The 24,892-nt window shown below is 42.1% G+C and overlaps 2 protein-coding genes across 10 annotated transcripts in view; both read left to right on the forward strand.

The window, feature by feature from the left end:
* Window positions 1-716: 716 nt before the first annotated feature.
* Window positions 717-11,538, forward strand: usp38 (ubiquitin specific peptidase 38). Of its 3 annotated transcripts, none has more exons than XM_088418704.1 (13): window positions 717-780; window positions 1,859-2,044; window positions 2,688-3,192; window positions 3,552-3,687; window positions 4,431-4,560; window positions 5,302-5,403; window positions 5,502-5,660; window positions 5,779-5,972; window positions 6,600-6,693; window positions 6,772-6,878; window positions 7,575-7,905; window positions 8,866-9,747; window positions 10,005-11,538. In XM_088418704.1, the coding sequence occupies exons 2-13, from the start codon at window positions 1,868-1,870 to the stop codon at window positions 10,173-10,175; spliced, it is 2,988 nt and encodes a 995-aa protein (XP_088274830.1). In that variant the 5' UTR covers window positions 717-780; window positions 1,859-1,867; the 3' UTR covers window positions 10,176-11,538. The 3 variants fall into 3 exon arrangements, with proteins under 3 accessions (XP_088274830.1, XP_088274829.1, XP_088274831.1); XM_088418703.1 differs by having other exon boundaries at window positions 757-891; XM_088418705.1 differs by lacking the exon at window positions 717-780 and adding an exon at window positions 1,099-1,195.
* An 898-nt stretch (window positions 11,539-12,436) lies between these two features.
* Window positions 12,437-24,892, forward strand: part of gab1 (GRB2-associated binding protein 1) — a 53,545-nt gene continuing 41,089 nt past the window's right edge. Inside the window, exons 1-3 of one of the 7 annotated variants that reach the window (XM_088418709.1) lie at window positions 12,437-12,646; window positions 13,664-13,744; window positions 14,222-14,379. In XM_088418709.1, the coding sequence (XP_088274835.1) occupies window positions 14,308-14,379 (72 nt within the window). In that variant the 5' untranslated portion in view covers window positions 12,437-12,646; window positions 13,664-13,744; window positions 14,222-14,307. Of the gene's footprint in view, window positions 12,647-12,935; window positions 14,380-24,892 lie in introns of those variants that run through there. The other 6 variants (XR_015866073.1, XM_088418712.1, XM_088418710.1 and 3 more) reach the window with 6 other exon arrangements.

The raw sequence follows: 24,892 nt of genomic DNA on the forward strand, positions 1-24,892 counted from the left end.
TGACAGAGCACATAAAAAAAAACAATATTTTACATCGGCATAATGAATGAAAACGATGGCCGGCCAGCCATTAGAACGGAGTTAAAATGAACATAATAACGAAACTGGGCCATATCTATCATTTTAAAAAAAACATGCTAAAATTACACAGAATATTTGTTGTTGTTGGTCATTCAAATCAAATCGTAACAATCCCGACAAAATAGTAGTGTTTTTTAACAGCCAATGTCAAAACCACCAAAAAAGAACAAAGTACAAAAATATTAATTTAATTTGAATAAAAAACGCTAAAACTACACCAAATATTTTTGTCGTAATTCAAATTAAAACTTAATCCCGACAAAATAGCACATTTTTTTTAAATAACGGGCAATGCCAAACCTACCCAAATTGACGCTCAATACGAGGGTCGCTGTTATGTGTATTTTTTTTTTTTTTGCACTGTAATGTATTGTTACTAAATTGGACAAAAAACACATTTGTTGTACAATGTCCCTGTTAAGAAGAAAAAAAAAAAAAACAAAGTCGAAAATTTAAAATAAAGACATTTTAATTTAAAGAAGAAAAAAACTAAAATTACCCCTAATATTTTTTTTGTCGGTAATTCAAATTCAAATTTAATAATCCCGACAACATAGCTCTGTAATTTATGTATTTAGTTATTTATTTTAATAACAGGCAATGCCAAGACCACCAAAATTGACGGTCAGATGGAGGGTCCTTGCTACTTGTTGGGCGTTCGAGAAATGACGTAGTTGTTGTTGGATCAACTGATTCCGGGTGAGCGATTTAATTGATCAAACGTCCAACACTTTATTTGCGATACTAGAATTAGCACCAAACGGGAGTGAATCGTCTTCAAGTTGGACACAATTGTCATGCTCCGTTTGGGTATGGTTTTATTGAATTCCCCTTCCCTTAATCTCACTCAGGGCGTATTAGCATTTATGCTAAGTCAGTGGCTCCCTAGAATCATCACACAGCTAACGTCAGGCCCTTCAAGTTGCTTTAGTCGACACTGCGCTCGTTAAAAATAAAAACATGTCGCTTCGTTTATATTTAAAACACTCACTGGCGGCACAGTTAAATGTGGCTGCGGTGTTGGTTTGATGTCTGGTGTATTTGTGTTTCATGCGGAGGCTTATGGCTACATTCATGCGCTCATGATCGATGGACTGCCGTAGTGAAGAAAAAGGTGGAAATCAAGTGTGATAATTGTGCTTAAAGTCTTTCTTAAGACGCTGTGATTGAAATAGAATTGTGTCGTTAATAATGTTTTGTTTGGCTTCGATTTACGGTCAATTGTAAACGACAATAGCATCTCTCAAGTCGAACTTTTCACAATAACTTTTACAGCAATAATACTAAATATATTACCACCCAATGATCAACATTAAAGTACAGTAACCATCGCTTTCTAACTTGCCACTTCTTAAATGTAGTTTTTAATTGAAAATGATTTATTGATCCTTCTTACATACCACCGCAAGTAGTGCTTGTGCAACACATTTTCCTCAGACATTATTTTCCCATTGCAGCTTTCGTTCCCTGTAACGTAAAGGCATTTTTTAAAAATGTATTTTTCTTTGTTTCTAAAAGTTGCATTTAATTCTCGTAACATGATTAAAAAAACACAAAAACGCTTGCCCATTGCTAATTCACGATTTTTTGGACTTATTACATTTTGAGTGTGGTTACTGTTGTTTTTGTACTAATTTGGTACTTAGTTTTACGACATTTCGTGCGGATGGCGAAGTAATTTATTGTACGGAGAAACTTGTTTCTGCACTATGCACATGCCAATAAGCACACTTTGACTTACGTTTGTGCTGTCATCCTGCCCTCACATTTCTTGCAGGCCGCCATCATGGACAAGATTTTGGAGGGCCTGATCAGCTCTGCGCACCCACTTCCAGTAAAGAAAGCCATTGTGAAAAAGGTGGTAGAGGCGGCGGAGAAGGATGTGACAGCGGAGGAGTGCCAGTCTCTATTTGCTGTAACCACCCGCCTCATCCTGCTAGGGGAGGATGCCTTCCAGAAGCAGGTGGGCAGTGGTGTGTGTGTGTGTATGTATATGTATATGTATGTGTATGTATATATATATATATATATATATATATATATATATATATATATATATTGCAATTAACTGTCCCGTTGAATGTCTGCTGATTCCTGTGCGTCGAACAAGAAGCAATTTCCTCTGTGAAAGTAAATTGCCAGCATACTAAGCAAGAATAAACTCCTCGTTTTTCAGAGTCTTGCAGATTTGAGTCTTTCTGACTCCCGAGCGTCTCCTGAACATTTTTTTTTTTACCCCGCTTCGCTCTATCGGATGCATTGCACGGTCAATGGTAAATGGTAAACGGTAAGTTAATAACAGTAAAATCGTTGGTAGTTACAACCAAACTCACAACAATAAAAATTCACTTAGATGTTTCCACGTCATAGCCGATGATATTTGATTTAAAAAAGGAGGAGCGGATACTTCTCCGTTATGCTTGCGTTTGCCCAAAGCAGTCCTCTGAATAGGTTCCTCGTTCCGGAAACGGGAAGTTCCGGTGCAGAGAATCTATTGTTAATGTAATATAATCATAGAAAATTGTGTGTGTTGGGGATCTTGAAAATCAATTGAAATGCTCCAAAATGACTGGAAGAGTACAGAATATTGCTTCTCCCCCCCTCAGGTGGGCTTCCAGGTCCTGGAGGCATACGCCCGCTACCACCGCTCAGAGTTTGAGGTGTTTTTCAGCAAAGGCTTTGTGCTGGGCCTGCTGCAGCAGGGTTACGAGCAGCTGGATCACAAAGACCCAGCCGTGGTAGACTATATCCACTCCGGTCTGCGGCTGCTCATTAGCTGCCCCGCCGTGCTGGACCTCTTCTCCTTGGTTCAAGTGGAGGCGCTGAGGATGGTGTGCGAGCGCCCCGGGCCGGCCGTGTGCGCTCGCATCGCTGCCCTGCTGTCCGACTTTGTGCAGTGCGTGCCCAAGGATAAAGGCGGCGTCCTGTTTTGCCAGCAGCTGGTGAGGACAATCGGTTATTTTCACTGCATGGCCAGTCAGGAGCAGGAGCTGGGAGAGTACGTGGCTCAGGTCACCAAGGTCAGCACATTGCTGCAGAACATCTGGAAGGCTGAACCAGCCACGCTGCTCCCTTCTCTGCAGGAGGTCTTTTCTATCATCTCTTCAACGGGTGAGATTATTATTCAATTGATTTATTTTTGCTTTGATTTATCATGAGCAAATATCATAGAGCATCCGAAGGCTCAATGCTTTTTGTGTTGCTGGGGTTTAGTTGAACTATTTCTGAATGTTCCTTTGGAGATCAATGATATCTGAAAGCAAATGGCAAGAAAACAAAATCGATTTAGACTTTACTCTGGTAGCATCGTACCCTTTTAAGCCCCACGGCATTATGGCTAAAGTCAGTACTAGACATTGGTTCATGCCTAGTGCAGCTGATGGTTGTGTACAATACCGGTATCCATCTGATATGATTATTTTTGTCACATTAGAGATACATGCCCACCATATTAGTGTGTTGTCCTTCAGACCCGTCCTTTGAGCCGTCCATTGCCTTGGCCAGTCTGGTGCAATACATCCCGGTCCAGATGATCACGGTGCTTATTAAGAGTCTCACCACGGACCAGAATGTCAAAGATGCAAACATGACCAAAGCCCTCTGCAGGTATGTGGAAGTACCTTATTTCTCCAGAGTACAAGTCGACCTCACTGATGTCAGTTTGGGTGAAGTTTACAAAAACACCAGCATAAGTCTACCTGTGACTTTAGTGGTTACGTAGATCATGGTCGTCTGTTAATAATACATTTTGTGAGTTATTAAAATGACAAAAATTCGCTACTTTTAGATGTATTTCTTCATCGTGTATCAAATAACATGGTGTTGTGGTTTGGGGGGTGGAAACGTGACAAGTGCAAGGCAATGTATGCGTGCGCGTAGGTGCAAATGCTGAAACTGTCTGACATGCCAAATAACCCTCCCCTTTAACTCACGGGCATTCTCTCTCTCTTGCTCATCATCGCCGCAAACATCTTCATTACTCTTCCCCGAGTAGTCGTCTTCGGATAAGGCAGTGCTTGGCGAAGGTGCATTTTTTTTACGTCCTCGGTGCAAACGCTCGAATGCGGTTGGATCCAATATCGAATTAGAGGTACAAGATATAAAATCATTTTAAGCTTTGTAAATGACAATGGTCGTACTTATTTTGCATTGGAATTAAAGTTATTCGAACAAAGATTTGTGAAAAAATTTGGTCTGTTTTCTGTTATGCGGTTATACGTGAACCCCCCCTAAATGGGGGTTGAAGATGAGGGATAAAAAACTCGACTTGTACTCGGAGAACTATGTATGTCACCCACTATACAGTCCTTTTGGATGGAGCCCACAAACACTTGATCTGTGTCCTTTAGGATGATCGATTGGCTTTCTTGGCCCCTGGCCCAGCATGTGGACACCTGGGTCATCGCTCTGCTCAAAGGGCTTGCCGCCGTTCAAAAATTCACCATCCTTATTGATGTCACTCTGCTCAAAATTGAGCTGGTAGGTTGTGAGAAGTGCTCATGTTGTGTTTTCATGTCATTGTACCAAAACTATCCATCCCACTGAGGCTGGTATGCCATTGAATGGTGACGTCAAGTAAAACGTTTTTCTTCATAAGAATATGTTCTATGCTGAACAGTCGTATGACAATTTATGTTCAGTTTGTGGAATGCGAATCAAGCAGCAAAATCCAGACATTTCCAGCCTTTTTTTTTTTTTTTTTTGCCATCAGATATGCCACCTGGCAGATTTTTTTTTTAAGAAAATGTTTTGGTAAATTAATATGAATGTAAACAAAAGAGAAAACGCAGCATAAGAGATCAGTTTTTACTGGGCTGTCAGGAAAACAGGGAACTTACAAACTATTCTTTAAGGTAAAAAAAAAGGGTTGTCAGTCTGAGTTCATTTAAAATGTTAAATCAATAAATGTTACTAGATCATTTATTTAATGTAAACATATTGAAATAGTTTATTTCTTGTACAAAAAAGTACAATAGAAATGTATTCCCCTGAAAACTGGGTTACATTTTTACATTTCAAAGCTACTCTAATACAACAAAATGCCACTTTTAATCACAAATCACTATAAATAATACATTGAATGGTACAAATTTAGCTTGAATTCTATATTTTGTTTTCATTAGTCAGAATGCCGATTGCAAAGAAGTACTGTCCTGTGTCATGTCGCTGCCAGATGTTCGCTGCTCACTCATCATTTCCCATTTGTTTCCACACCCGCAGGTTTTCAATCGTCTGTGGTATCCCATTGTCCGACAGGGGGCGCTCGCAGTCCTCTCCCACATGCTCCTCAGTTTCCAGCACTCTCCCGAGGCCTTCCATCTGGTGAGGACTCTCGCCAGCAAAAAAATAAAATAAAAATAAAGGAGTGGTTTGTACAATATTCCTGCTGTGTGTAATATTCTTGTCATCGTCTGTTTCAGGTTATTCCACATGTGGTGCATCTAGTTAAGTCTTTGCAGGCCGACGGGCTGACCACCAGTAAAACCTTCCCGCTGCAGTTCACCGAGTTGGTACACTGCATGATTTATCAGTATTCTGGATTCCCAGATCTCTACGACCCAATTTTGGAAGCCATCAAGGTGACCTAGCCCTGGAATTATCCTGTTCATAGGCTTCATTTAACACTGTCCAAAACGCGGGCTCACGATTGAACACAATGTTAATTCACGGGTTCAATTTGGCATCTCGTCCCGCCAGGATCTGCCAAAACCGAGCGAGGAAAAGATCAAGTTGGTGCTGAACCAAAGTGCCTGGACATCCCAGTCCAACTCTTTCGCCTCCGGGCCACTTAGGCAAGCTGGGAAGTCTGAGACTGGCAAGACAGGTCTGGTCAACTTGGGCAACACCTGCTACATGAACAGTATCCTGCAGACGCTCTTCATGGCCAAAGAGTAAGCCACGAGGCTTATTAAGAAATTTCACTAGACTTAACAATAAGTGTGACAGTATTAGTCGAATAATGACGTCGACGATGTTTCCCTTGTCGTCTTAACACGGCAATTTGACGATGATGTTTATATATTTAATGTTGGATTTGTTGAATAAATTAAGCAGCCGTCGTCTAACCGACCGTTCAGACCTCACCCGTTTTATGAGTATGCCGCGATTGGCCGGAGCCCTGAGAAACTGTGATGTAGTTTTCAGTTGAAGACAACTGATAAAATGGCGCCCTTCAAGATGAATAAAAACGGGCGGATATGTTTGCTTAAAATGCTCAAATAACTCAATAATTGCCTTTGACTGCTCAAGATGTCAAAGATCCATTATTACTGGACTGCCGGTGACAGCTGAAAAAGTCTAAAATCGGTTACTACTGGGTTGGCGGTCAATAAGTTAACCAAAAAGGTCTAGATATCATTTAATTGTATTACATGGGGAGTGGCACTTGTTTGTTATAGCTACGGACAATGGTAAATGCAGCGCCTGCAGCAGCACCTGCTGTCTGTCATGAAAAACAATCCGAATCTTACACATTGTCCCTTGAAACAATGCTTTCACGGAAACTTGTCTTTTGTCAGTTTCAGACGAAACGTGTTGTCGCTTCGCCTGAACGGTTCAAGCACGCTCATGAAAAAGCTACAAATGCTCTTCGCCTTTCTTGCGCACACTCAGGTTTGTGTTGTCTCAAGTGGAAAACTGGAACTGTGTAAGTCTTGAACGTGCAGCGCAATGCCTAATTTTACCCTGCAGAGGGCGGCATATGCTCCCAGAAACTTCTTGGAGGTGTCCCGCCCACCATGGTTCAATTCAGGCTCTCAGCAGGATTGTTCAGAATACCTCCGCTTTCTATTAGACAGGTAAGATATGGAGATAATTGTCCACGCCTTTGTCTCCTCCAGGCTGGACTACTGCAACGCACTTCTCGTCGGGATCTCTGGCAAAAGCTTAAAAAAAAGTTTTCTGCTTTTTCTGTAGCACTTTGATATTCTTTTGAATGGAAAGTGTGGTGTAAATGAAATCCATTAATATTATCCATCGACTTCCTGAAATCTCACAAGGGTCGCAGGGGCTTTGGGCAATAGGCGGGGGACACCCTGAACTGGTTGCCAGCTAATCGCAGGGCACACAGAGACGGGCAACCATTCGCGCACCCAATCGCACTTATAAGGACAATTTAGTATGTCCAATTCATCTGCCATGCATGTTTTTGGAATGTGGGAGGAAGCCGGAGAGAACTCACGCCGGCTCGCGGAGAACATGCAGTAAGGCCGGAGCCAGGTGGATTCAAACTCGGGTCTCTCGGGTGGTTTAAAAAAATATTGCATGCATTTTACATTGTTTAAATGAAACGGGAGCATGTATTCCACATCAAAACATTCCTCATTCATTCTTGTAATCGTGGCTCAAACATAACACACTACTGTAGCTTTTGAACCTATGTAGTTCAAAAAGCAGAATTTCCTCCTGTCCACTTCCATCGAACATTCTACATATTTTTCTTGATATTTTTCACAGTGTCCTGTACTGTAGCTTTATTGGCATTGTCTTCCAAGGTTACACGAGGAGGAGAAATCCATTCAGGTCTTGGAATCAGCCAAGCCAAGCGTTACCACCGATGCCATAGACGTAGGTGACAAAGACGGGACCGCTCTGACATCCCAAGAAGAAGGTGCAAATTCTTCAGAAGTGGATGACAACAACGGACGGACACTTATAGAGAGGACTTTCGGTGGAAAACTGGTGACGAGCGTCCGATGCACACACTGCGACTGCGTCTCCGAGAAGGAGGAGCCCTTCACGGACCTTTCGCTGGCTTTCTGCCCTTCGCGGGATGCCCCCAAGGCAGATGAGTCCAAAGCAACTTTGCCTCTTCAACCCAAATTGGCAAGTTCATTCACTCCAATTTCTAGAAGTTAAATGAGATATTTTGCCTCGTTCATATGGGGATCCAGTCAAATGATTTGTTGCAGCTTTCATTTAAAAATCCTGCCAGGTTTGCAATTTTTCCCTGTTTATTGCAGAGATGCTGCCAAATTCCTGCAAATTTGCCAAAAAGGCAACAAATTACAAGTCCAGTCTTTTTCACACAGATACTCAGTCAAATGACTGCAAATGAACTATTTTACTGCAAATAACGGATTTAGCTTTTGTACGCACATAGGTCCAGGCACATTTTTTTTTCTAAATTAGCCCTTTTGTTGTTTTTAAACATGCAATCGCTGAAGGCATTTAGCATCTTTCACCCAAAGATTCACCCCAAGTCTTTTCACATTAGAAATTTGACCTTTTTCGTATGGGGATCCAGTTAAATGGGTTGTGCCGCATCTTAACCTTTCATACAAAAAATAATTAGCCAGTGCCAAAAAATTACAAGTGTGGTCTTTTGCACCCAAATACCCAGCCAAATGACCACACATCAGCAATTTACCCTTTTTCACCCAAAGATTCCCATAAGTGTCCTCACATTTCCCTGTTTCAGGCATAAATTAGCCAAATTCCAAATACATTACCAATGTAGACATTAATCAATGTAGTCTTTCTCCGCAAATATGCAATGTTGCCCCTTTTGTGCAGAGATGCAGATGAATTGCCTCCAATTAACACATTTTCAAGATTACTCCCAATTTGAAGCTCAGCATCTTTCCCAGAATGACCCGGCTAAATTGTGGAAAATTAGCCTCTTTTACACCGCAATTTTGTCTGTTTCATGCAACCACTCAGCTGAATCATTGCCACCTAGGAATTAGATTTTTACACAAGATTGGCAATTTAGCCTCTTTCACACAAAGATCCACTTCATCTTCTTTTTCACCTCCAAACCGTTGTGTCCCTTGTCTCCTCAAGTCCGACGAGAACAAAGTGGTTTTCCAGGGTTCCGTCAACGGAGGCAGCGAGACCCCGACGCCGGGAGCCAAAGACCAAGCCGGCCACGTCCACGCCGCGCCAGAGGACAGTGAGCCTCCTCTCTCCGTGCCCGACCTGGTGGACTATTTTCTGGCTCCAGAGATCCTGGACCAGGACAACGCCTATTTCTGCGGCAAGTGCGGCAGCCTGCGAAGGGCCGAGCGGACCCTTAAGGTGATGTCGGCCCCAGAGTACCTGATCCTCACGCTGCTGCGCTTCGCTTATGACGCTAAGTGCCACGTGCGCCGTAAGATCCTGGACAACGTCACCATCCCTCCGCGTTTGCGCCTGCCCGTGCACCGGCCCTCGATACCTTCGCCGACCCCGCCCCTGCCACCCTCCTCTCCCTCGACCCCGGCGGACTCCCTCGAGAGCAGCGAGAACCTGGCAAAGAAACTCAAACCCTCCCGTCGAGACGAGGAAGTCCAGTCGGTGCGTTACGACCTCAGCTCCATCGTGATGCATTCGGGCGTGTCGTCCGAGAGCGGACATTACTACTCCTACGGCTGCGACAGCGTGGCGGAAGGGGACGCCGCCTGTTGTAAGAAGGGCCCAAGTGGTCAGGGGGCCACCGTCCCCACCAGCGACTGGCTGCTGTTCAATGACAGCAGGGTGACGTTCGCCTCCTTCCAGTCGGTGCAGAACATCACCAGCCGCTTCCCTAAGGACACGGCCTATGTGCTCATGTACAGGAAACAGGAAATGGCGGGGCAGGACTCCACGACTGGCCCGGCGGCCAGCGGAACGAACTTGAGTGCTGAGCCGCCGCTGCAGAAAGAACTATTAGACGCCATCATCAAGGACAACAAGTTGTATCTACAGGTAAAAGTCATTTAAAACGTTTCACACAACGTTTCACATGCTCGAAACAATGTTTTTTTGTGTCACGAAATGAAGTCTGAAGTTTTCATGAAAGTGACCATTGAGCTGCTGAAGGGATGAAAAAAAAAAAGACTGCAGAGCTCTGAATTTGTTTACTTTTCACTCACGTTCTCTGGGGCTATACAACAAAAGCTCTTGAAAAATCATCTAGATCGATGCTGGATAAAAAATGTTTTTGTCCCCCCCCCGCCCCACAGGAGCAAGAACTGAACGCTCGGACTCAAGCTTTGCAAGCCCCGTCGTCTTCCTGCTCCTTCAGGCCCAATGGCTCGGATGACAACAACCCGCCGGGGAGTTGCGGCCCGTCCGGAGGGGGAGGGGGCGGTGGAGGGGGGGGCTTTAACACCATCAGTAGACTGGTCTTCTAAGGGCAAATAACAAAGCACACAATGCTAATAAGCACAGAGGTAGGAGAACATTTTTGCTATTCTCAGAGGGCCATGGTGAATTCACTGGAAAAAAAGGTGACATACGGTACCCCAACACGTGGATACCTTGCATCAGAGGTTAGATCAATAAAAGAGACTTGGGTGTCAGCTTTGCAGATGCCACATCTGCCCCTGAGGGCTTGGGATGACAATGCTGACGTCTACCTGCTATCATGGTCATAAATCCTAACAAAAAAAAAATCTGGTCTCACATAGAGATCCCCCAAATGAGTGATTTAGCTATTTAACGCTTTTATCTAAAGAACCATCCAAATCATAGCTAAAGAGCAACGTCAGAAAAAGATGTCAGAGTTTGTCAAATTAGGAATCGAGCCGCGTTGCGCCGAGGATTATTTCGCACACACATCCAGCTCAATAAGCAATTTAGCTTACACACAATAATCCAGTTAAATGGTATTTGCACACATTTCAATGGGGAAAGACGGATAGCGAACAAATGAAAGGCTTATCTCGAGGCACCGCTGCATCATGCTTTGAGATGTTTGCCCAAGCACTGAAAAAACACTTTTCGGACTGAAAGTGTTGTATGCTTTTTAAATACTTTTAATTTATTGCAGTTTTGTTTTGGTGAAATATATTTTCTTTCAAACAAGATTCGTTTTTTTTTTTTCTTGCATAAATTATGACATATGCAACCGGGTATCCAGCACAGCACTTTGCAATATGATCCGAACTAGCAGAGCCTCCCAAGTAAAACGTATCTCTTGCGAGGTCACGCCACGCTTTGGCAAACCACACGAGATTGTGGTTCTAAAAGTTAGCCGTGGCTTTTTTTTTTGTTTTTTTTGCCTGAAGGATACAAGTGTCAAACATGTGTCAAACCTTCAAAATTAACCCTCATAAAAATGTTACTTTTTTTTTTTTTACGGTGAAAAGAGTGAAGTGGCACTTGAACAAAATGGCAAAATGGCGTCTTAACTTCTCATAGCTATACTGTACAATTCAATATCACCTCACTGATCCAAACAGATGCTAACCTATTAGCATGTAGCTACGTTTTACTTTGGAGGTTCCACGTTTCATTTGCACACAGTTTGTTCGTTTGTTTGTGTGTGTGTTGGTGCCCCTCCCGCCCCCTCCTTCAGCTTTTTGATTCCTTGGGCATTTGATAACTTTAATATGCAATAAATCAATCCGGATTAAAAAATGTACTTGAGGTAAGGAACAACATTGGGTGAAATTTCAGCTTTGCGCCGAAGATGCGGAAAGGCGAACACACATCAAGGCGTCTTTTGTTTGTGATGTTATATATTTTTGCGGTATTAAATCAATGCTTCTCAGATATATTTTGTCAAGCCCCCCCCAGGAAAGAGAAATCTTTTCGCCCCCCCCGCACTCGACACACTGACTATAAATGAGATTTTTATTTATAAAAATTGATTAACTATACCAAAACTTGTCTCCTTTTACACCAACAAAAGAAAAAAAGCAATGTAGAATATACATTTTTGAAAACGGATTGATTTTTTTTTACACCATTTATACAAGGTTACAACTTATTCTAAAACAGAAATAAAAATCAACCAAGTGCATCAAAGTGGCCGAAAGTTTTAAAAAATATATATATATATTGCAATTACACTTTCCGTAACAAAAACAAAGCCTAGTCGCACTTGACGTGCCGACTATAAAAAAATAATACTAAAAATTGTATACGTATACCTAAACCTGTATCCCTTTTTAACATTAACAAAAAAAAAAAAAGCAATACTTGAATTTTTTTTTTCTTTTCAGCATTTGGTGGCTAACAGGACACATCCTTGGGGGGGAGGTGTTTAACGTCACAATGGCATTCCGATGAGATTGCTCACATACCTCAATGCCCAAACACACAACATACTCCTCCATATGTGAGTATTGGGAAATTATTTTAGTCGAGCCCAAAGAGAGTTCATCCGAAATCAGTGTTTGAAAGATAAATTATGAAGGCAAAAATCGAGGATTAAAACCGAGGAGAGGTGCAAAAGAAGTAGGCCGAAAAGCGCTTAGGCAAATGATGTTAAAATGCGTAATTAAAACTCGAGTCTGAGGGATTGAGGATAAGGGTGAAACGTCTGAAAGGAAAACAAAGGATCAAGGCGAAAAAAAAGCTCCATAAAGAAAAGAGAAAATGCAAGTTTCAAGCAAAGAAAAAGATGTAATGATGCGCGAATAAAAGGTCTGTTTGAAGTAAGGATGGATGATACAAAAGTAAGTGTAAGGAAGGAGTTCAGGGGGGGGAAATAGGTGTGAAGGAAGGCAGAAAAATATCTGAAAGGTAGGAATTTAGGTGGAACCAAAAAAAGGCAGAAAAGGGAGGGTTGAGGTAAGAATGAACAACTGAATGAAGGATCAAAGGTCAGAAAAGAAGGACGCAAAGAAAGAAAGGCAGGTTGTAGAGAAGGAAGGAGGTAAGGGATTTATAAATACATTTATAAAAAGCGTGCGTACCTGAAGGAAAATGCAAATGAAATCGCGGCAGAAGGGCATTTTATGGGAATATATATATATATATATATATATATATATATATATATATATATATATATATATATGTATATATATACACATATATATACATATATATATATATATACATTTTAGCCTTTATCCCTTTTTCTTTCTCCTATATTTCATATATATATATATATATATAATATATATATGGGAAAAAAGGGATAAAGAAGGCTAAAAAGTAAGTTCAACTCAGGAATGAAAAAAGGAAGACAAGATTTCAAGGGAGAAAAAATAATTTGGGGGGAAAAAAGTACACAAAAAATAAGGCAGAAAAGCAGCTGCATGAATAAAAACAGGCATAAGGGTCACAAAGAAGTTAAAGGAAAATATTTGAAGATAAAGTTGTTGGGATAGGAACTGAAAATTAGTGGAGGGCAAGATGTCATGAAAGAGGGCACAAAAAAGGCGGAAAAGAAGTATGAAAGGACTGCATGAATGAAACCGGTGAAACAGAATGCAATTGCTAGAAAAGTAGGTTTGAGAAACGAAGTAAGGAATAAGGATGCATGAATTAAAAGCAAGGAATCGGCTAGGTAAAAAGGTATGGACGAAGGAGACAAAAGGTCACAAAGGAAGGCAGAGGTTAATGTGCTAAGGCACGAACCTGCTTTTTGAACATGGGGTCTCAAAGTTCCCTGGTTTAAGAAACTGCTACTTCCGGCTTTGACATTAACAATATGACTAGTTAATGAACAGGAAACGTCACATGTGTAAGTATCAACACTGACAAGCCGTTGTTTAGCAACGCAAAAGAACAACAACCTTCAAATATTTCTGTATGAATAGCGACGACAATATAGTCAAAACAACAACTTAAAACGAGCACGATAACCAAGCTTTTAAACTGGGGACTCGTTCTACCTATATCCGGTCGCGAATGTCGGCGGGAACTTGATGGCGCCATCTTCCAGCGAAGGAGGAGTGCGAGTTCAGGGAAAAGACTGAGCCACCCTGTCAATCACAATTAAGGAACTACGGCAAGAGTTGAACTGGTAGGAAAAGATCGGCCCGCGGAGGCACTCCATTCGCGGCTTGTTGTTGTTGTACCTCGCGGTTGCGGCGGCCCTCCTCCCCCTTCACTACTGTAGCACCCTCAGCCCCGAAAACTATGGAGCGGCGCGGCGCGGTGGGACCTTCGCGTCGCGTCCCGCCAACCGGGAATCGCAGCACTTTTTCGGCTTTCAGCTACTAACCACACATTTACGCGTTTCTTTATTCTTGATATGTTTTTTCTTTTAATTGGGTGGTGTATTTTATAAATTAAAAGCGTCAACGGGGAGTATAGTTCAGCGTTTATTCGCCGTTTCGACTCCCAACAGGCGACTTTCGAAGGACTAACTGGTAAACTATTCCCTATTTCGAGGACACAACAACAAACCAAAATGACGCGTCTCAATTGAAAGGCGCTATATACAAAATAACTTTTTATTTAATATTGAGTGCTTGTTTGGTTTTCTTTTGTTCGCCAGGCGCAGAAGGACACTCCCAAAAGGCCAAAGATTTTCGTTCTTGTTGCCGAACTCCCAGACGGGGAGAAAGCCAGCAAGCGACAGCCATGAGCGGGGGAGACGTGGTGTGTTCAGGTTGGCTGCGAAAGTCTCCGCCGGAAAAAAAGTTGCGACGTTACGTAAGTGTACTTTAAAAAAGAAATCATCCCAATGTTTGCCTTTTTTTGCCTTGTGACCTGGCGTAGCGCGTTAAACGGCCATGGGGTGTTGCAAAGTGACACGGTTTGTTTAGTGTCGTTTAAAAGACGTGTCATGGCGCTGATTTTTCTTGTGTTTGATTTGTCCGAGTTTCGTTTGCATTGTAAAATTCTTTGGAGTGCTGGTACTTGAAGGGGGCAAGTTGTTGTTTACCTGCGTCGCCCTGGGAAAAAAAGTTAATTCACCAGTGTACAAATCGGTATGTTTCATGCAATTGAACAAGAATACATTCGAGCGTAAGGAAGTGGCTTGTATGCCATTTTTGTTGTTTTTACTATGATACAAAAAAATGCTATGTTGTGGAATGCAGTGATTTGCTGCCTCAGATGCACGTTTCACAACATCCATGCTCAGCTCAGCTGTATACTCTGTTCTTGTATGTATCTTGCTAGCTGGGGTTTATGTTAGAGCTGATTTTCTTTCATTTTGGGCGATCAGCAAACATGGCCTCCGGTTTTGATGCTGTGTAACCTCTGAGCTTGTGGCCAAGCTCATTTGTGCTGAAAAAGAATGTTACATTTTAAGGTGCATGATTGTTGATAGCAGCACGTACGTTATTGTGCATGTAACTCTAAATACTCATTTCTCATGGTTTCCTTTTGAAATGAATGGAAATGATGTTCATTGGTTTCGGCGACCTCTTTGAAAAAATTAAAACAAATGCTTGTGTTTTTTCCACAATGAAGATAAAAGCCTTCAATAGTTTAGGATGTACGAGAATTTTGCACAAAGCCAGCAATATTACTGTCTACATGTGTTGCTCCATCATTTATTTTCATATAGAAATTTCTAGTCAAGCCAAAACTATCGACGCTAAGCAGAAACATATCAGTGATATTTTTGCACTGTTTATATACATTTTCTGCAAGCTGGGGTGACGTTGACTCTTTGAGTTTAACATTTTTATGCAATGTAGTTTAGTTGAAATAAAACTTTCACGACAGACAGCGAGCTGGTAAAAAGATACAATAAAGCCAATTTAGATGGATAATATGTGTGAACTGAGTTCCACAATCCCAAAATATGAGTGAAAAATAACACCAAACACTTACGCCTCTCAATGTACTTAATGTGTTATGTTAACAAAAACATTTTTCAAGAAATGCTTCATTTAATACTTTGATCAAAGCTGATGCAAGTCAAGCGTTTTTACCGTAACTCCCCAAATATAAGATCTTTTTTTTTTGCATGAACATTACAGTGGCGAGGAGTTCAATGACCCCTCACAAAGTGGGAAATCTGAAACACCTTATATTAAAAACCACACACCGCGCAACAAATATAAAACGTACGGATATGAACGCAAGAAAATATGAAGAGTTTAGGAAACAGATTTTTCTGTAGTTTTGACATTGTTGCCAAATTGTTGGTGCATCTTCTACACGGTAACATAGAAAATACCAGAATTTGACCCCAAATTAAGAGTGCGTCCTACACAAGGGCGCATCTTATATTTGCGGGATAACGGTAGTTTGTTTTCTTGCAAGTACCGACATTTCCTTGTATCGCACCACATATAGCCAGCACTATATTACCTATTTACACTAGTTGCACTTTCTATCTCAAAGGCTTGAATGACAATAAAAAGCTTCTGGATTCTAAAAATACTCTCACCTTTGAGCCCTGACAATCAGTGAGCAAAGTCAAAGTATGTATGAAAGCAGTGAGGCCATACACACAGGGCTTTGAAAAAGAAACATTGAAATCAAATCACGGGCGAATTTAAATGATTTACAAAAGCAAACAATGAAAGAAAGCTCTGTCTGTACAATGAGACGCAGCATCTTCGCGTGAGGCGAGGTGCAGGCCAGCTCAGTCTGACAACAAACTACAAAATTGTATACCTAAAACATTGTTTTTTAATATCAACAAAAGAAGAAAGCAAGAGAAATCAACTTGCAACAAATGTAAACAACTTTTTAAAGCGTTTATACGAGTTGCAGGTTCGTCTGAAACAAAAAAACGAACGACGTGCCTGGAAAACAAGAAAAGAAAAAAAGATGCCAGTAATGCATTTTAACGCCATGGAAGGAACAGTACGTTTGTTTTTAAATTAAGAACAAATTGATTGGAACTTACTGCCAAATTGTGTTAGTGTCATAGTGTGACTATAGTGTTATAATCATAAAAAAAAAGGACAATTTTATTTTGTCTTTTTTTTTTTATATAGATTAACATTATCATTAGTGATGCAGTTTTCTGGCAGATGAGCCAGAAATAAAATAGATGATGTAAGCACGATCCAGCCATCCATTCATTTTCTAGTTGCTTATTCTCTCAGCGGTCGCGAGCTTGCTGTTGCCTATCCCAGCAGAGTTAGGGCAATCACAATCTGAACTGTGAGGCGGACGTGCTAACCACTGCCCCGCCGAGCTGCCACGTACGCACAATCTATCGTCTGAAATTCAAATATTTCTTTCAATCAGACACTGATCCTAGAGGGTAATACAGGACTGAAAAAATATTTCGCATCGTTACTAGAATGTGCTGCTAAAGTTTTAGCGGCCAAAGCTCCAAAAGATTGTAGTCCTTCTCGTAGGGTGGCACTGTTCTACTTTAGACTTCACTGTTCGGCCAGGTGGCCCTTTTATGCTTCGGGTTATGGTTTGAACCCGCCTGTTCACCGAGACCTATCCCATGTCCATTACCGCATTTTCCGCCCTATAAGGCGCACCCTCAATTAATGGCACATTTTCAAACTTTTTCCATATATAAGGCGCACCGCATTATAAGGCGCAACAGTAGAAGCGGTCAAACTTTATTCGTAGATTACAAACCAGCTTTCTGACAACTCCATTCACTCCCAAAATGAATACACAACTGTCTTATGTTTTATTTTATGAGTATTTCCGTGACAGTTTATATTTTAACAGCAAGGTATAACATGTAGTGCAACATTTATATCAGGGAACTTTTCCTCCAAGATAGTAATACTCAAAGTAAGAACAATAATAACTCAAATAATAACTCTAAACTCTCAATACTTTAATAAGTCAATGTCAATATGAGCAACCTTGTTCAACTGTAAACACGCAAAAGAAACAGGTAAAGCTTACTTTATCAGGTCATTCCCCATCTACGAATCCCAATCTCAATATTGATCCACATACAAGGCGCGCCGGATTATAAGGCGCGCCGGATTATAAGGCGCACGTCGGCTTTTTAAAAAAATGAAGGCTTTTAGGTGCGTCTTATAGTGCGGAAAATACGGTATATGTTCCGATCGGGGGCATCGGGAAACAGTTGTCCCCGTGAGATGGCGACGTAGCAAGTGTGACCCAAAGAAAACAAAAGGCTCTATATTAAGCCGCGGATTCGTGAAATCTCCTTAACAAGTGGAACGCGGAACAAACAAGCACTTTCTGTGCGACCCGCCCCTGCTCAGATCGCCTCTCCAAATGCTCCATGAGATAAACAAGCTGGCTAAACAGGATGTTAGCCTCCCTCTTAGCATAACGAAGATGGCGAGCTGGCGGACAGTCCGCGTCGCCACGGCATCGCCTCCATTTGACGTCTGTGGAATGGATTGCGCCGGCCATTAATAATTGAATGTCCATTACAAATAAATAGTCATGAAATATTCATGGCGGTGCTGCTGCAATTGTTATCCTTAGCCGTCCACTTTAGGGCGTAGCGCTCGTGTTGATGCGCGCGGACGTATCAGTTACACCTTGTCAACAATATGACAAGAGGAACACGGAAGAGAGGAGCAGACATTGATGAGCCTGTGCTGTCTACTTAGACCATAGGTGTGGAACTCCAGTCCTTGAGGGCCGGCATCCTGCATGTTTTCCGGTTTTCTTTCCCCAACACACCTGATTCAAATGATTAACTCATTAGCAGGCTCTGCAAGAGCTTTAAAATGATCCCAATCATTTGAATCAGGTGTTTTTGAGGGAAAAGATTTGAAAACATGTAGGATACCGGCCCTCCAGGACTGGAGTTCCACACCTGTGACTTAGACCTAGGCTTGAGCCAATAATAGATTCTCACAATGCGATGAGAAAATATGGCGGCATCACAGTATGACGGTATTAAAATTACAGCATCTAACACGACCTATTTTATTTTTAAACAAAATGTTGCATATTTGATACATCGGGAAATATGTTCCGTGTTTAGTACCAATTAGGGCTGCCCGATTATGGCCAAAATAATATCCGCAGTTATTTTGGTCAATATTCAAATCATGATTATTCATCACGATAATTCATCATGTTTGGTCAAACGTCTATTTATTACCCTGATTTTAAACAAGCGGAATATAAACAAGGCTTCAGGGCTTGATACTTACAAATAATAATAATCAACTAAAATAAAGTGAATAATAATTCAAACAAATTCACTCAAAACTTGACAAAAACTTGGCACTCAGCTAGCTTACTTGCTGAGTGCAAACCAATTTAAAAAAAAAAAAAAAAAGCCTACTAAGAACCAAACACATTACAGTGCGCCCCAGTTAACGAACTCCCTGTTTTACGAATTTTTCATCTTACGAACGTGGACCGCGGCGTTTTTTTCTCCCCCTCTTACGCACAAACCTTTCGTCTTACGAACAATCCAACATGCCGGTCAGTGTGTCCGCACTATTTTTTTTCGCTTTGCTGCGTCAACAAAATGAACTATTCTCGCATGACACAGAAACGCCGATATGCTATTGGTCTTATAAAGTCACAGTCACGGTCTCAGTCACGGAGATGCCGAAATGCTATTGGTCGATTAAGGTCACAGTCCCGGTCAAACATGATGAATAATCATGATTAATAATCACAGTTTCAATATTGACCAAAATAATCGTGATTATTATTTTGGCCATAGTCGTGCAGCCCTACCTCTAATTATCCTTCCTGTTTGTCTGCTTCTATTGAGTATTCTGGTCTTCAAATAAAAATAAATGGAAAAAAAAAGATTGTAAATAGTAGAGAGCAAATTGTTTGTTTGTTTGTTTGTTTAGATTCATGGTGTCAGCCTCATGTGCGGCTTTGATTTAAGTCTACCAAACTGCTTCTGAAAAGTCGTCTCACTGCTTTTAGAGGAATTCAACTGCTGCTAGCTCGTGGCTAATTTCTACAAGATGCTTTGCTAATTGCTGACAACAGGCACCAAACTATAAAATGAGCGAAATGGGTGAAAAACATTATGCGTTAAAAGAGATTCGGCCACCTGAAGCCCGTCGATGAATTTTGATTTTTCCGATACTTAAATGATATTTTCCGCTGGTAATGCTCAGCAAACAAGCCAGAATACACCCCAGAAAAGAAATCTGCCCTTGTTTCTCCCTCTCTTAAAAAGTAATCAATAAACTACGGAATATTCTGTCAGATGGGCCAGGGCGGGGATAAAATACTCAGTAAAGTGTGGAGAAATATATGATTATACGCATACAGCAGATTATCCCCAATACATATGCTGCTCCGTAATGACTTTGAATATCTCTGCCGTCACGGACGGGGAGGATGGAGAGAAAGGGATGAGAAAAAATACCACACGGCCTCTAAAGCAACACCATGAGTTGGCCTCCGCAGAGAGCAGCTCTCTGTTCTCATGTCCTTGCCTTTTCTTTTCTTTTTTTTTTTTTTCCTCGCATACCCCATTCCCAGCGCCTCTTGGCAGGCAGCGATGGCAAGGAATGTGAGCCTGTTCTGTGCTCCGATCCTGCTCGGTGAAGACTGAAGAGTCTTTTACGCGCAGATCCCCCACGATTGCTGCATCATAACCATAACAGCCTGTGCCTTTTTATGTCGAACCCAGTAAAGCAGTACAGTGGGCCCCCGTGTTACGAGATGAATCTGTTCCGCGGTTGGGCTCCTAAGGCGAATCGGCCGTATGACGGGCGATCCAAACCTATGTTAAATAGCTAATGCGTTTAGAACCCCAGGTAAAAACATCAAAATTGGACATACATATTCAAAATTGCTGCCAAAATAGTATAGTAAGTGCTACGTATATATAATATACACGTATACAATCATAAAACGTCATCAATCAAAAATATAGAAAGGATTTACTTACCTTTGAGTAGCGCTTGTTATGGCCATATTCCCTGGTAAGAGTAGGCTAGGCTAGCTTTTTATTTCCTGATTGTCTCTAGATTCGTTTCCATATTAATCACCTTCTTACTACTCTCTAACATCACCGGCAATCTTGGAACCCATGGCTGACCCTTTCAAGTTTGAATTAAGCAGTAAAATGCGCTATAAATCCGCTTTTGTAACCACTCACAGTGGAACAAAACTTTACCGTTTCGCCATCTTGAAACGGGTGAGGCCGACCAATAGCAAACCAGCATCTCCGTGAGGAGACGCCGACCAATAGCAGACCAGCATTATAGTGACGCGTTGCATAGAAGCAGTTAGACGGCAACAGTAAATAAGTGCAATTACCTAAAAACGCCTGCAGTTGGAGGCTAAACAACACAAATACAGCCAACCCCCTTAGGGTCACGACAGTTGTTTTTGTCGCAAAACCGGGAAAATGCCATAAGGTGGGGATGAAAAAACTCAGTATTCCACATCGCAACATGAAAAAAACGTAAGCTAGGGATGCTGTAACACGGGGGTCCACTGTGCATTGCTGCAGTACTTTCACACAGAGACTCAAGAGCAAGATTCCTTCATGGTTCCCAGGTTCCTACCTCTAAAACACTTTTCAATTGATTGGCTCATAAGAAAGCTCCGCAGTAGCTTGAAAAACATCCTGATCATTTGAATCAGGTGTGTATCGAAGGGAAGCATCTCAAACATGGAGGATACCGGCCCTCGAGGACAGGACTTTTGACACCTATGTACGCCGTAACGACGTTGTTGGGTTGCATCATCGTTAGCGTCACTTTTGATCAATCAAATACTTGTTAGATGAACGTTGTCTTTACATTGCAGCAGTGAGTCTTGTATTAATCCCTGCCTTTTGTAACTGACTGCCAGTCCGTCTGGGACTCGTGCCTGTTTTGCTGAAGAACAATGGACGAGCAAAAATCATTTGTAAAAATCCACTGGTATTAACATATTGATGACGGAAGTGCGGATAAAATAAAACGACCGAAGATTACTGTTGGATTTGTCTTGGGCTGATGATGGAAGGGGGCCAACAGACGATGAATGATGGATCTGCAAAGATTGTAAAATACCACTGCTAGCGCCAAACACAGAAAATTGTCGAGGTCAGCACCAGTATTTTGTGAGGAAGAAATATTTCGACGATTTCTCTGCCCTGATGGAAGAAATGCATGCCAGGTGTGAAATTTCACACCTTGGTCTTGGCATTATGAAATAATACCCTTACATACTTGTGTTACTGCTCAGGTCCTACATCGGGAAGGCATAAAACTTCCCGGTTGACCTCAGCAAAAGTACTAGTCAAAGAGCCACGAGTACCTCAAGAGGTCCAGCAATGAGGAATTCACTCATCTGAGATGATTACCTTTACACGTCTCCGATGCGACCTTCGAATGCAGAAAATTGTCCACTTACCGTCAATGTCAACGCCGGTGGCAATGTTTGAAAGTTTATCGACCACATGGTGGTGGAAGGGGACAATTTACCAAAACGCGGCGGGAGAAAACATCGCGGAACACCTTTGCGTGACTCTCGTCCGACCTCAGAAGGCAAAATATTGATCGTTCACCTCCAGCATGAGCAACAGGTGTGGAATAAATGGACAATGACTAAAATAGTACAGAAGAAGAAACCTAGCATCACGAAATACGAAAAGAAAAAAGAGAATGTACCCCAAAAAAGAATTTTTCAACAGTAACCGTAATAACACAGCGAAGAAGGGAGTCTCCGATGTTGAAGCTCGCACCCCTTTCGCGTTGCGACGGAATAGCCTTCCCCACGGACACCGCTGTCCGAAGTTGGGAATCCGTATCAGCCACTTGATCAAAACTTTTCTCACCAAAATTTCGGGATGAGTCAATGTCGGAAGTTAAAAGTAACACCCGTCTCTCGGTACCGCGGACAGGTTACCTGGCTTCGTTACAGCTCGCGATACTTCCTCAAAAGTGTGAAAATTGTAGGTTCGTTTTTTTCGGCGGCCAATTCTGAAACCCAGCGGAGGGTCTGCGTCGACCGCTGCAACAAGGCTGAAGAATTTAGCACCGGGTATTTACCTTCACACTCTTATCCCGGCATCACGGGTTAGGGTTATGCCCTTGATTCGGTTCTGATCCCGTGCGTTGCTACTACCCTCGGAATATGGACCGAAGTCACAAAAACGACACGTTTTGCAGTCGGTGTAAGGACCGACCGGCCCCGCAACGCGACGCAAACCTGCGATTGTTGTTTCTGCAGCATGAGGGATAGCGCAGCCGCGCCCCGGCGAGACTCGGCCGCCCCTTCCTGTGTGAGATGCTGATGGCTACCAGATGGCGGGTCAAGGGGAAAGGAGGAGGGGTCTTAATGCTCTTTATGCTGCTTTTTTTTGCCTCTCCATTTTGGTAGGGTGTATGAAAGAATTTCCCTTGATCAATGATTTGTTTTTGGAGCTCTGCACTTCCATTTTAAAGCGCATGTCATGAATGGAGCATGTTACCAACCAATGGATCGGCCTGCTGATACATTGTGGACCAAAACGCTCTCCTGGTTATCTTTTAAGAAGCATCTGTCACAAAAAAACAGACTGTGGGATAGATTATAGACCCTGCCAGGGCAAAACACTCCCGACATGTCAAAAAAATTAATTAGGGATGTTTTTTGCCACTTTTTTTCCGGCGAGTAACAGTATTCACCCGAGCACGCACCGATAGTAACGGTAACGGTATCTCTCGTACGGCTGGGCAATACGATCCAAAGGTGAAACTTTAATGATTTTGGTCAACGTAATTTTAGTGTTTCTCTCCCGACTCGGTCATCCTTTTCCCTCAGCCCTAACTGATACCTTGAAAAAAAAGCCGAGTATCGCCTCAATACCGTTACCAGTTACCAATACTTGCCCATCCCTATAGGACATAATCCAAATGACGCGTTTGTCTTTTTTCAAATCTCACTATTGTTTTACAACTTTACTCTCCTAATATTCATCTCGCCCTTCTTCGGTGTGGCCCGAAAACTCCTCAGCGTGATCTTATAGGAGAGGAGGAGACTGCCTCACAACTCTTGCGTGTTCGTCCTCCTCCACAGAGAAATACGAGGAGCCCGCTTCTCCGAGCAGGTGTTTTCACTTTGTCACATATGCGAATGCTACTTTTGAGCCCAACGGCATAGGGCGCATTTTCAATGGTCAAACCCCAGCTGACGTTGCGGTATAATAAACACCCGACAAGAAATCAAGAATCCAGATTCGGACCTTCAATCATTCACGCATACCCGTATGGTAACCGCTCTCATTTAAAGCGTTCACCTGTCGTTACACAAACACTTGCGCACAAATGCAGCTGGCTCTCGAGCTATGTGGCACCGTGAGATCTGATCTGACCCTCGCCGCCGTGTCTGGAGCCCCTAATATAGCCCACCGCTGTCAGGCTTGCACAACCCACTTACACACACGCACACACACAGTTCGTGCCGGCTGACATACGTGCGCGTTTGTCGAGCCGAAGCGGCGTGTAAGCTAGACTGAAGGATGGGCGGCCTGGGCGTCCCGTGTTGTGTAATATCGCCACCAACTTGTGTAATTTCTCAGTTTGCTGTGAGTCAAGCGCAGAGGAACGCTCGCCGTAGCAAAACGCGTCTGACGATTCGGTTGTTCGCGTTACAGCAAAGTCAGTCAGGTGCTTTTATATTATGCCGTTCGAGTAGCATCATTTTGCACTCGAGCGACACCGTTGTGATATGCGTCGTTGCCGCTCAAAGAGAATGGCGGAAAAAATCACGGAATCAGGCTTCCTCGCGCCGCGGGAAAAAATTGCGTGGACTTTGAATCAAAACGAGGCGTTTGCTTTTACTTTGGAAATAATTGTCAGCATTTTGGTCCTATCTTCTGATAGCTTTTGGATGAAATCAATAACTGAATCTTCGTTTACTTATGTTATTGCACCACTAATTTGAAATGTTTGTCGATGAAGGAATGCAGCCTAAAAACACAGCGACGGTATCCGCAATGTTTTTTTGAACAACTTCATTCTTGTATCAGTTTGACCTATATTACAACAAATGACACAACATGAAATGTATTTGTTATCTTACCATATTTTTCGCACTATAAGCCGCACCTAAAAGCATTAATTTTTCTCAAAAGCTGTGAATAAACCACAAATTTTCATTCTTGGGGGGGCGAAAAAATGAAATAAGCGAATTGACATGTACAATCTTCAATTTTTACCTCTGCATTGCAGTTCCAAATGTATTTTTTACAGATAAAACTTTTAATTACATCGAAATCTCCGATATATGCTCCATTTTTGAAACCATTTGTATGGGGACAGAGGTGAAAAGGTTTTGTCAAAGATTTTATAAAATAAATCAATAAGCAGTTTTTAAATCAACAAAACCAATATAT

The sequence above is a fragment of the Hippichthys cyanospilos genome, chromosome 7, assembly GCF_059441005.1.
Source record: "Hippichthys cyanospilos isolate Australia breed blue-spotted pipefish chromosome 7, RoL_Hcya_1.0, whole genome shotgun sequence".
Lineage (NCBI taxonomy): Eukaryota > Metazoa > Chordata > Actinopteri > Syngnathiformes > Syngnathidae > Hippichthys > Hippichthys cyanospilos.

What these genes read in the sequence shown, in the direction of transcription:
- usp38 (XM_088418704.1), top strand. Translation starts at nt 1,868, where the DNA reads ATGGACAAGATTTTGGAGGGCCTGATCAGCTCTGCGCACCCACTTCCA. An exon ending in AGGATGCCTTCCAGAAGCAG is followed by an intron (nt 2,045 to 2,687) that starts GTGGGCAGTGGT and finishes TCCCCCCCTCAG; the next exon opens with GTGGGCTTCCAGGTCCTGGA. An exon ending in TTCTATCATCTCTTCAACGG is followed by an intron (nt 3,193 to 3,551) that starts GTGAGATTATTA and finishes GTTGTCCTTCAG; the next exon opens with ACCCGTCCTTTGAGCCGTCC.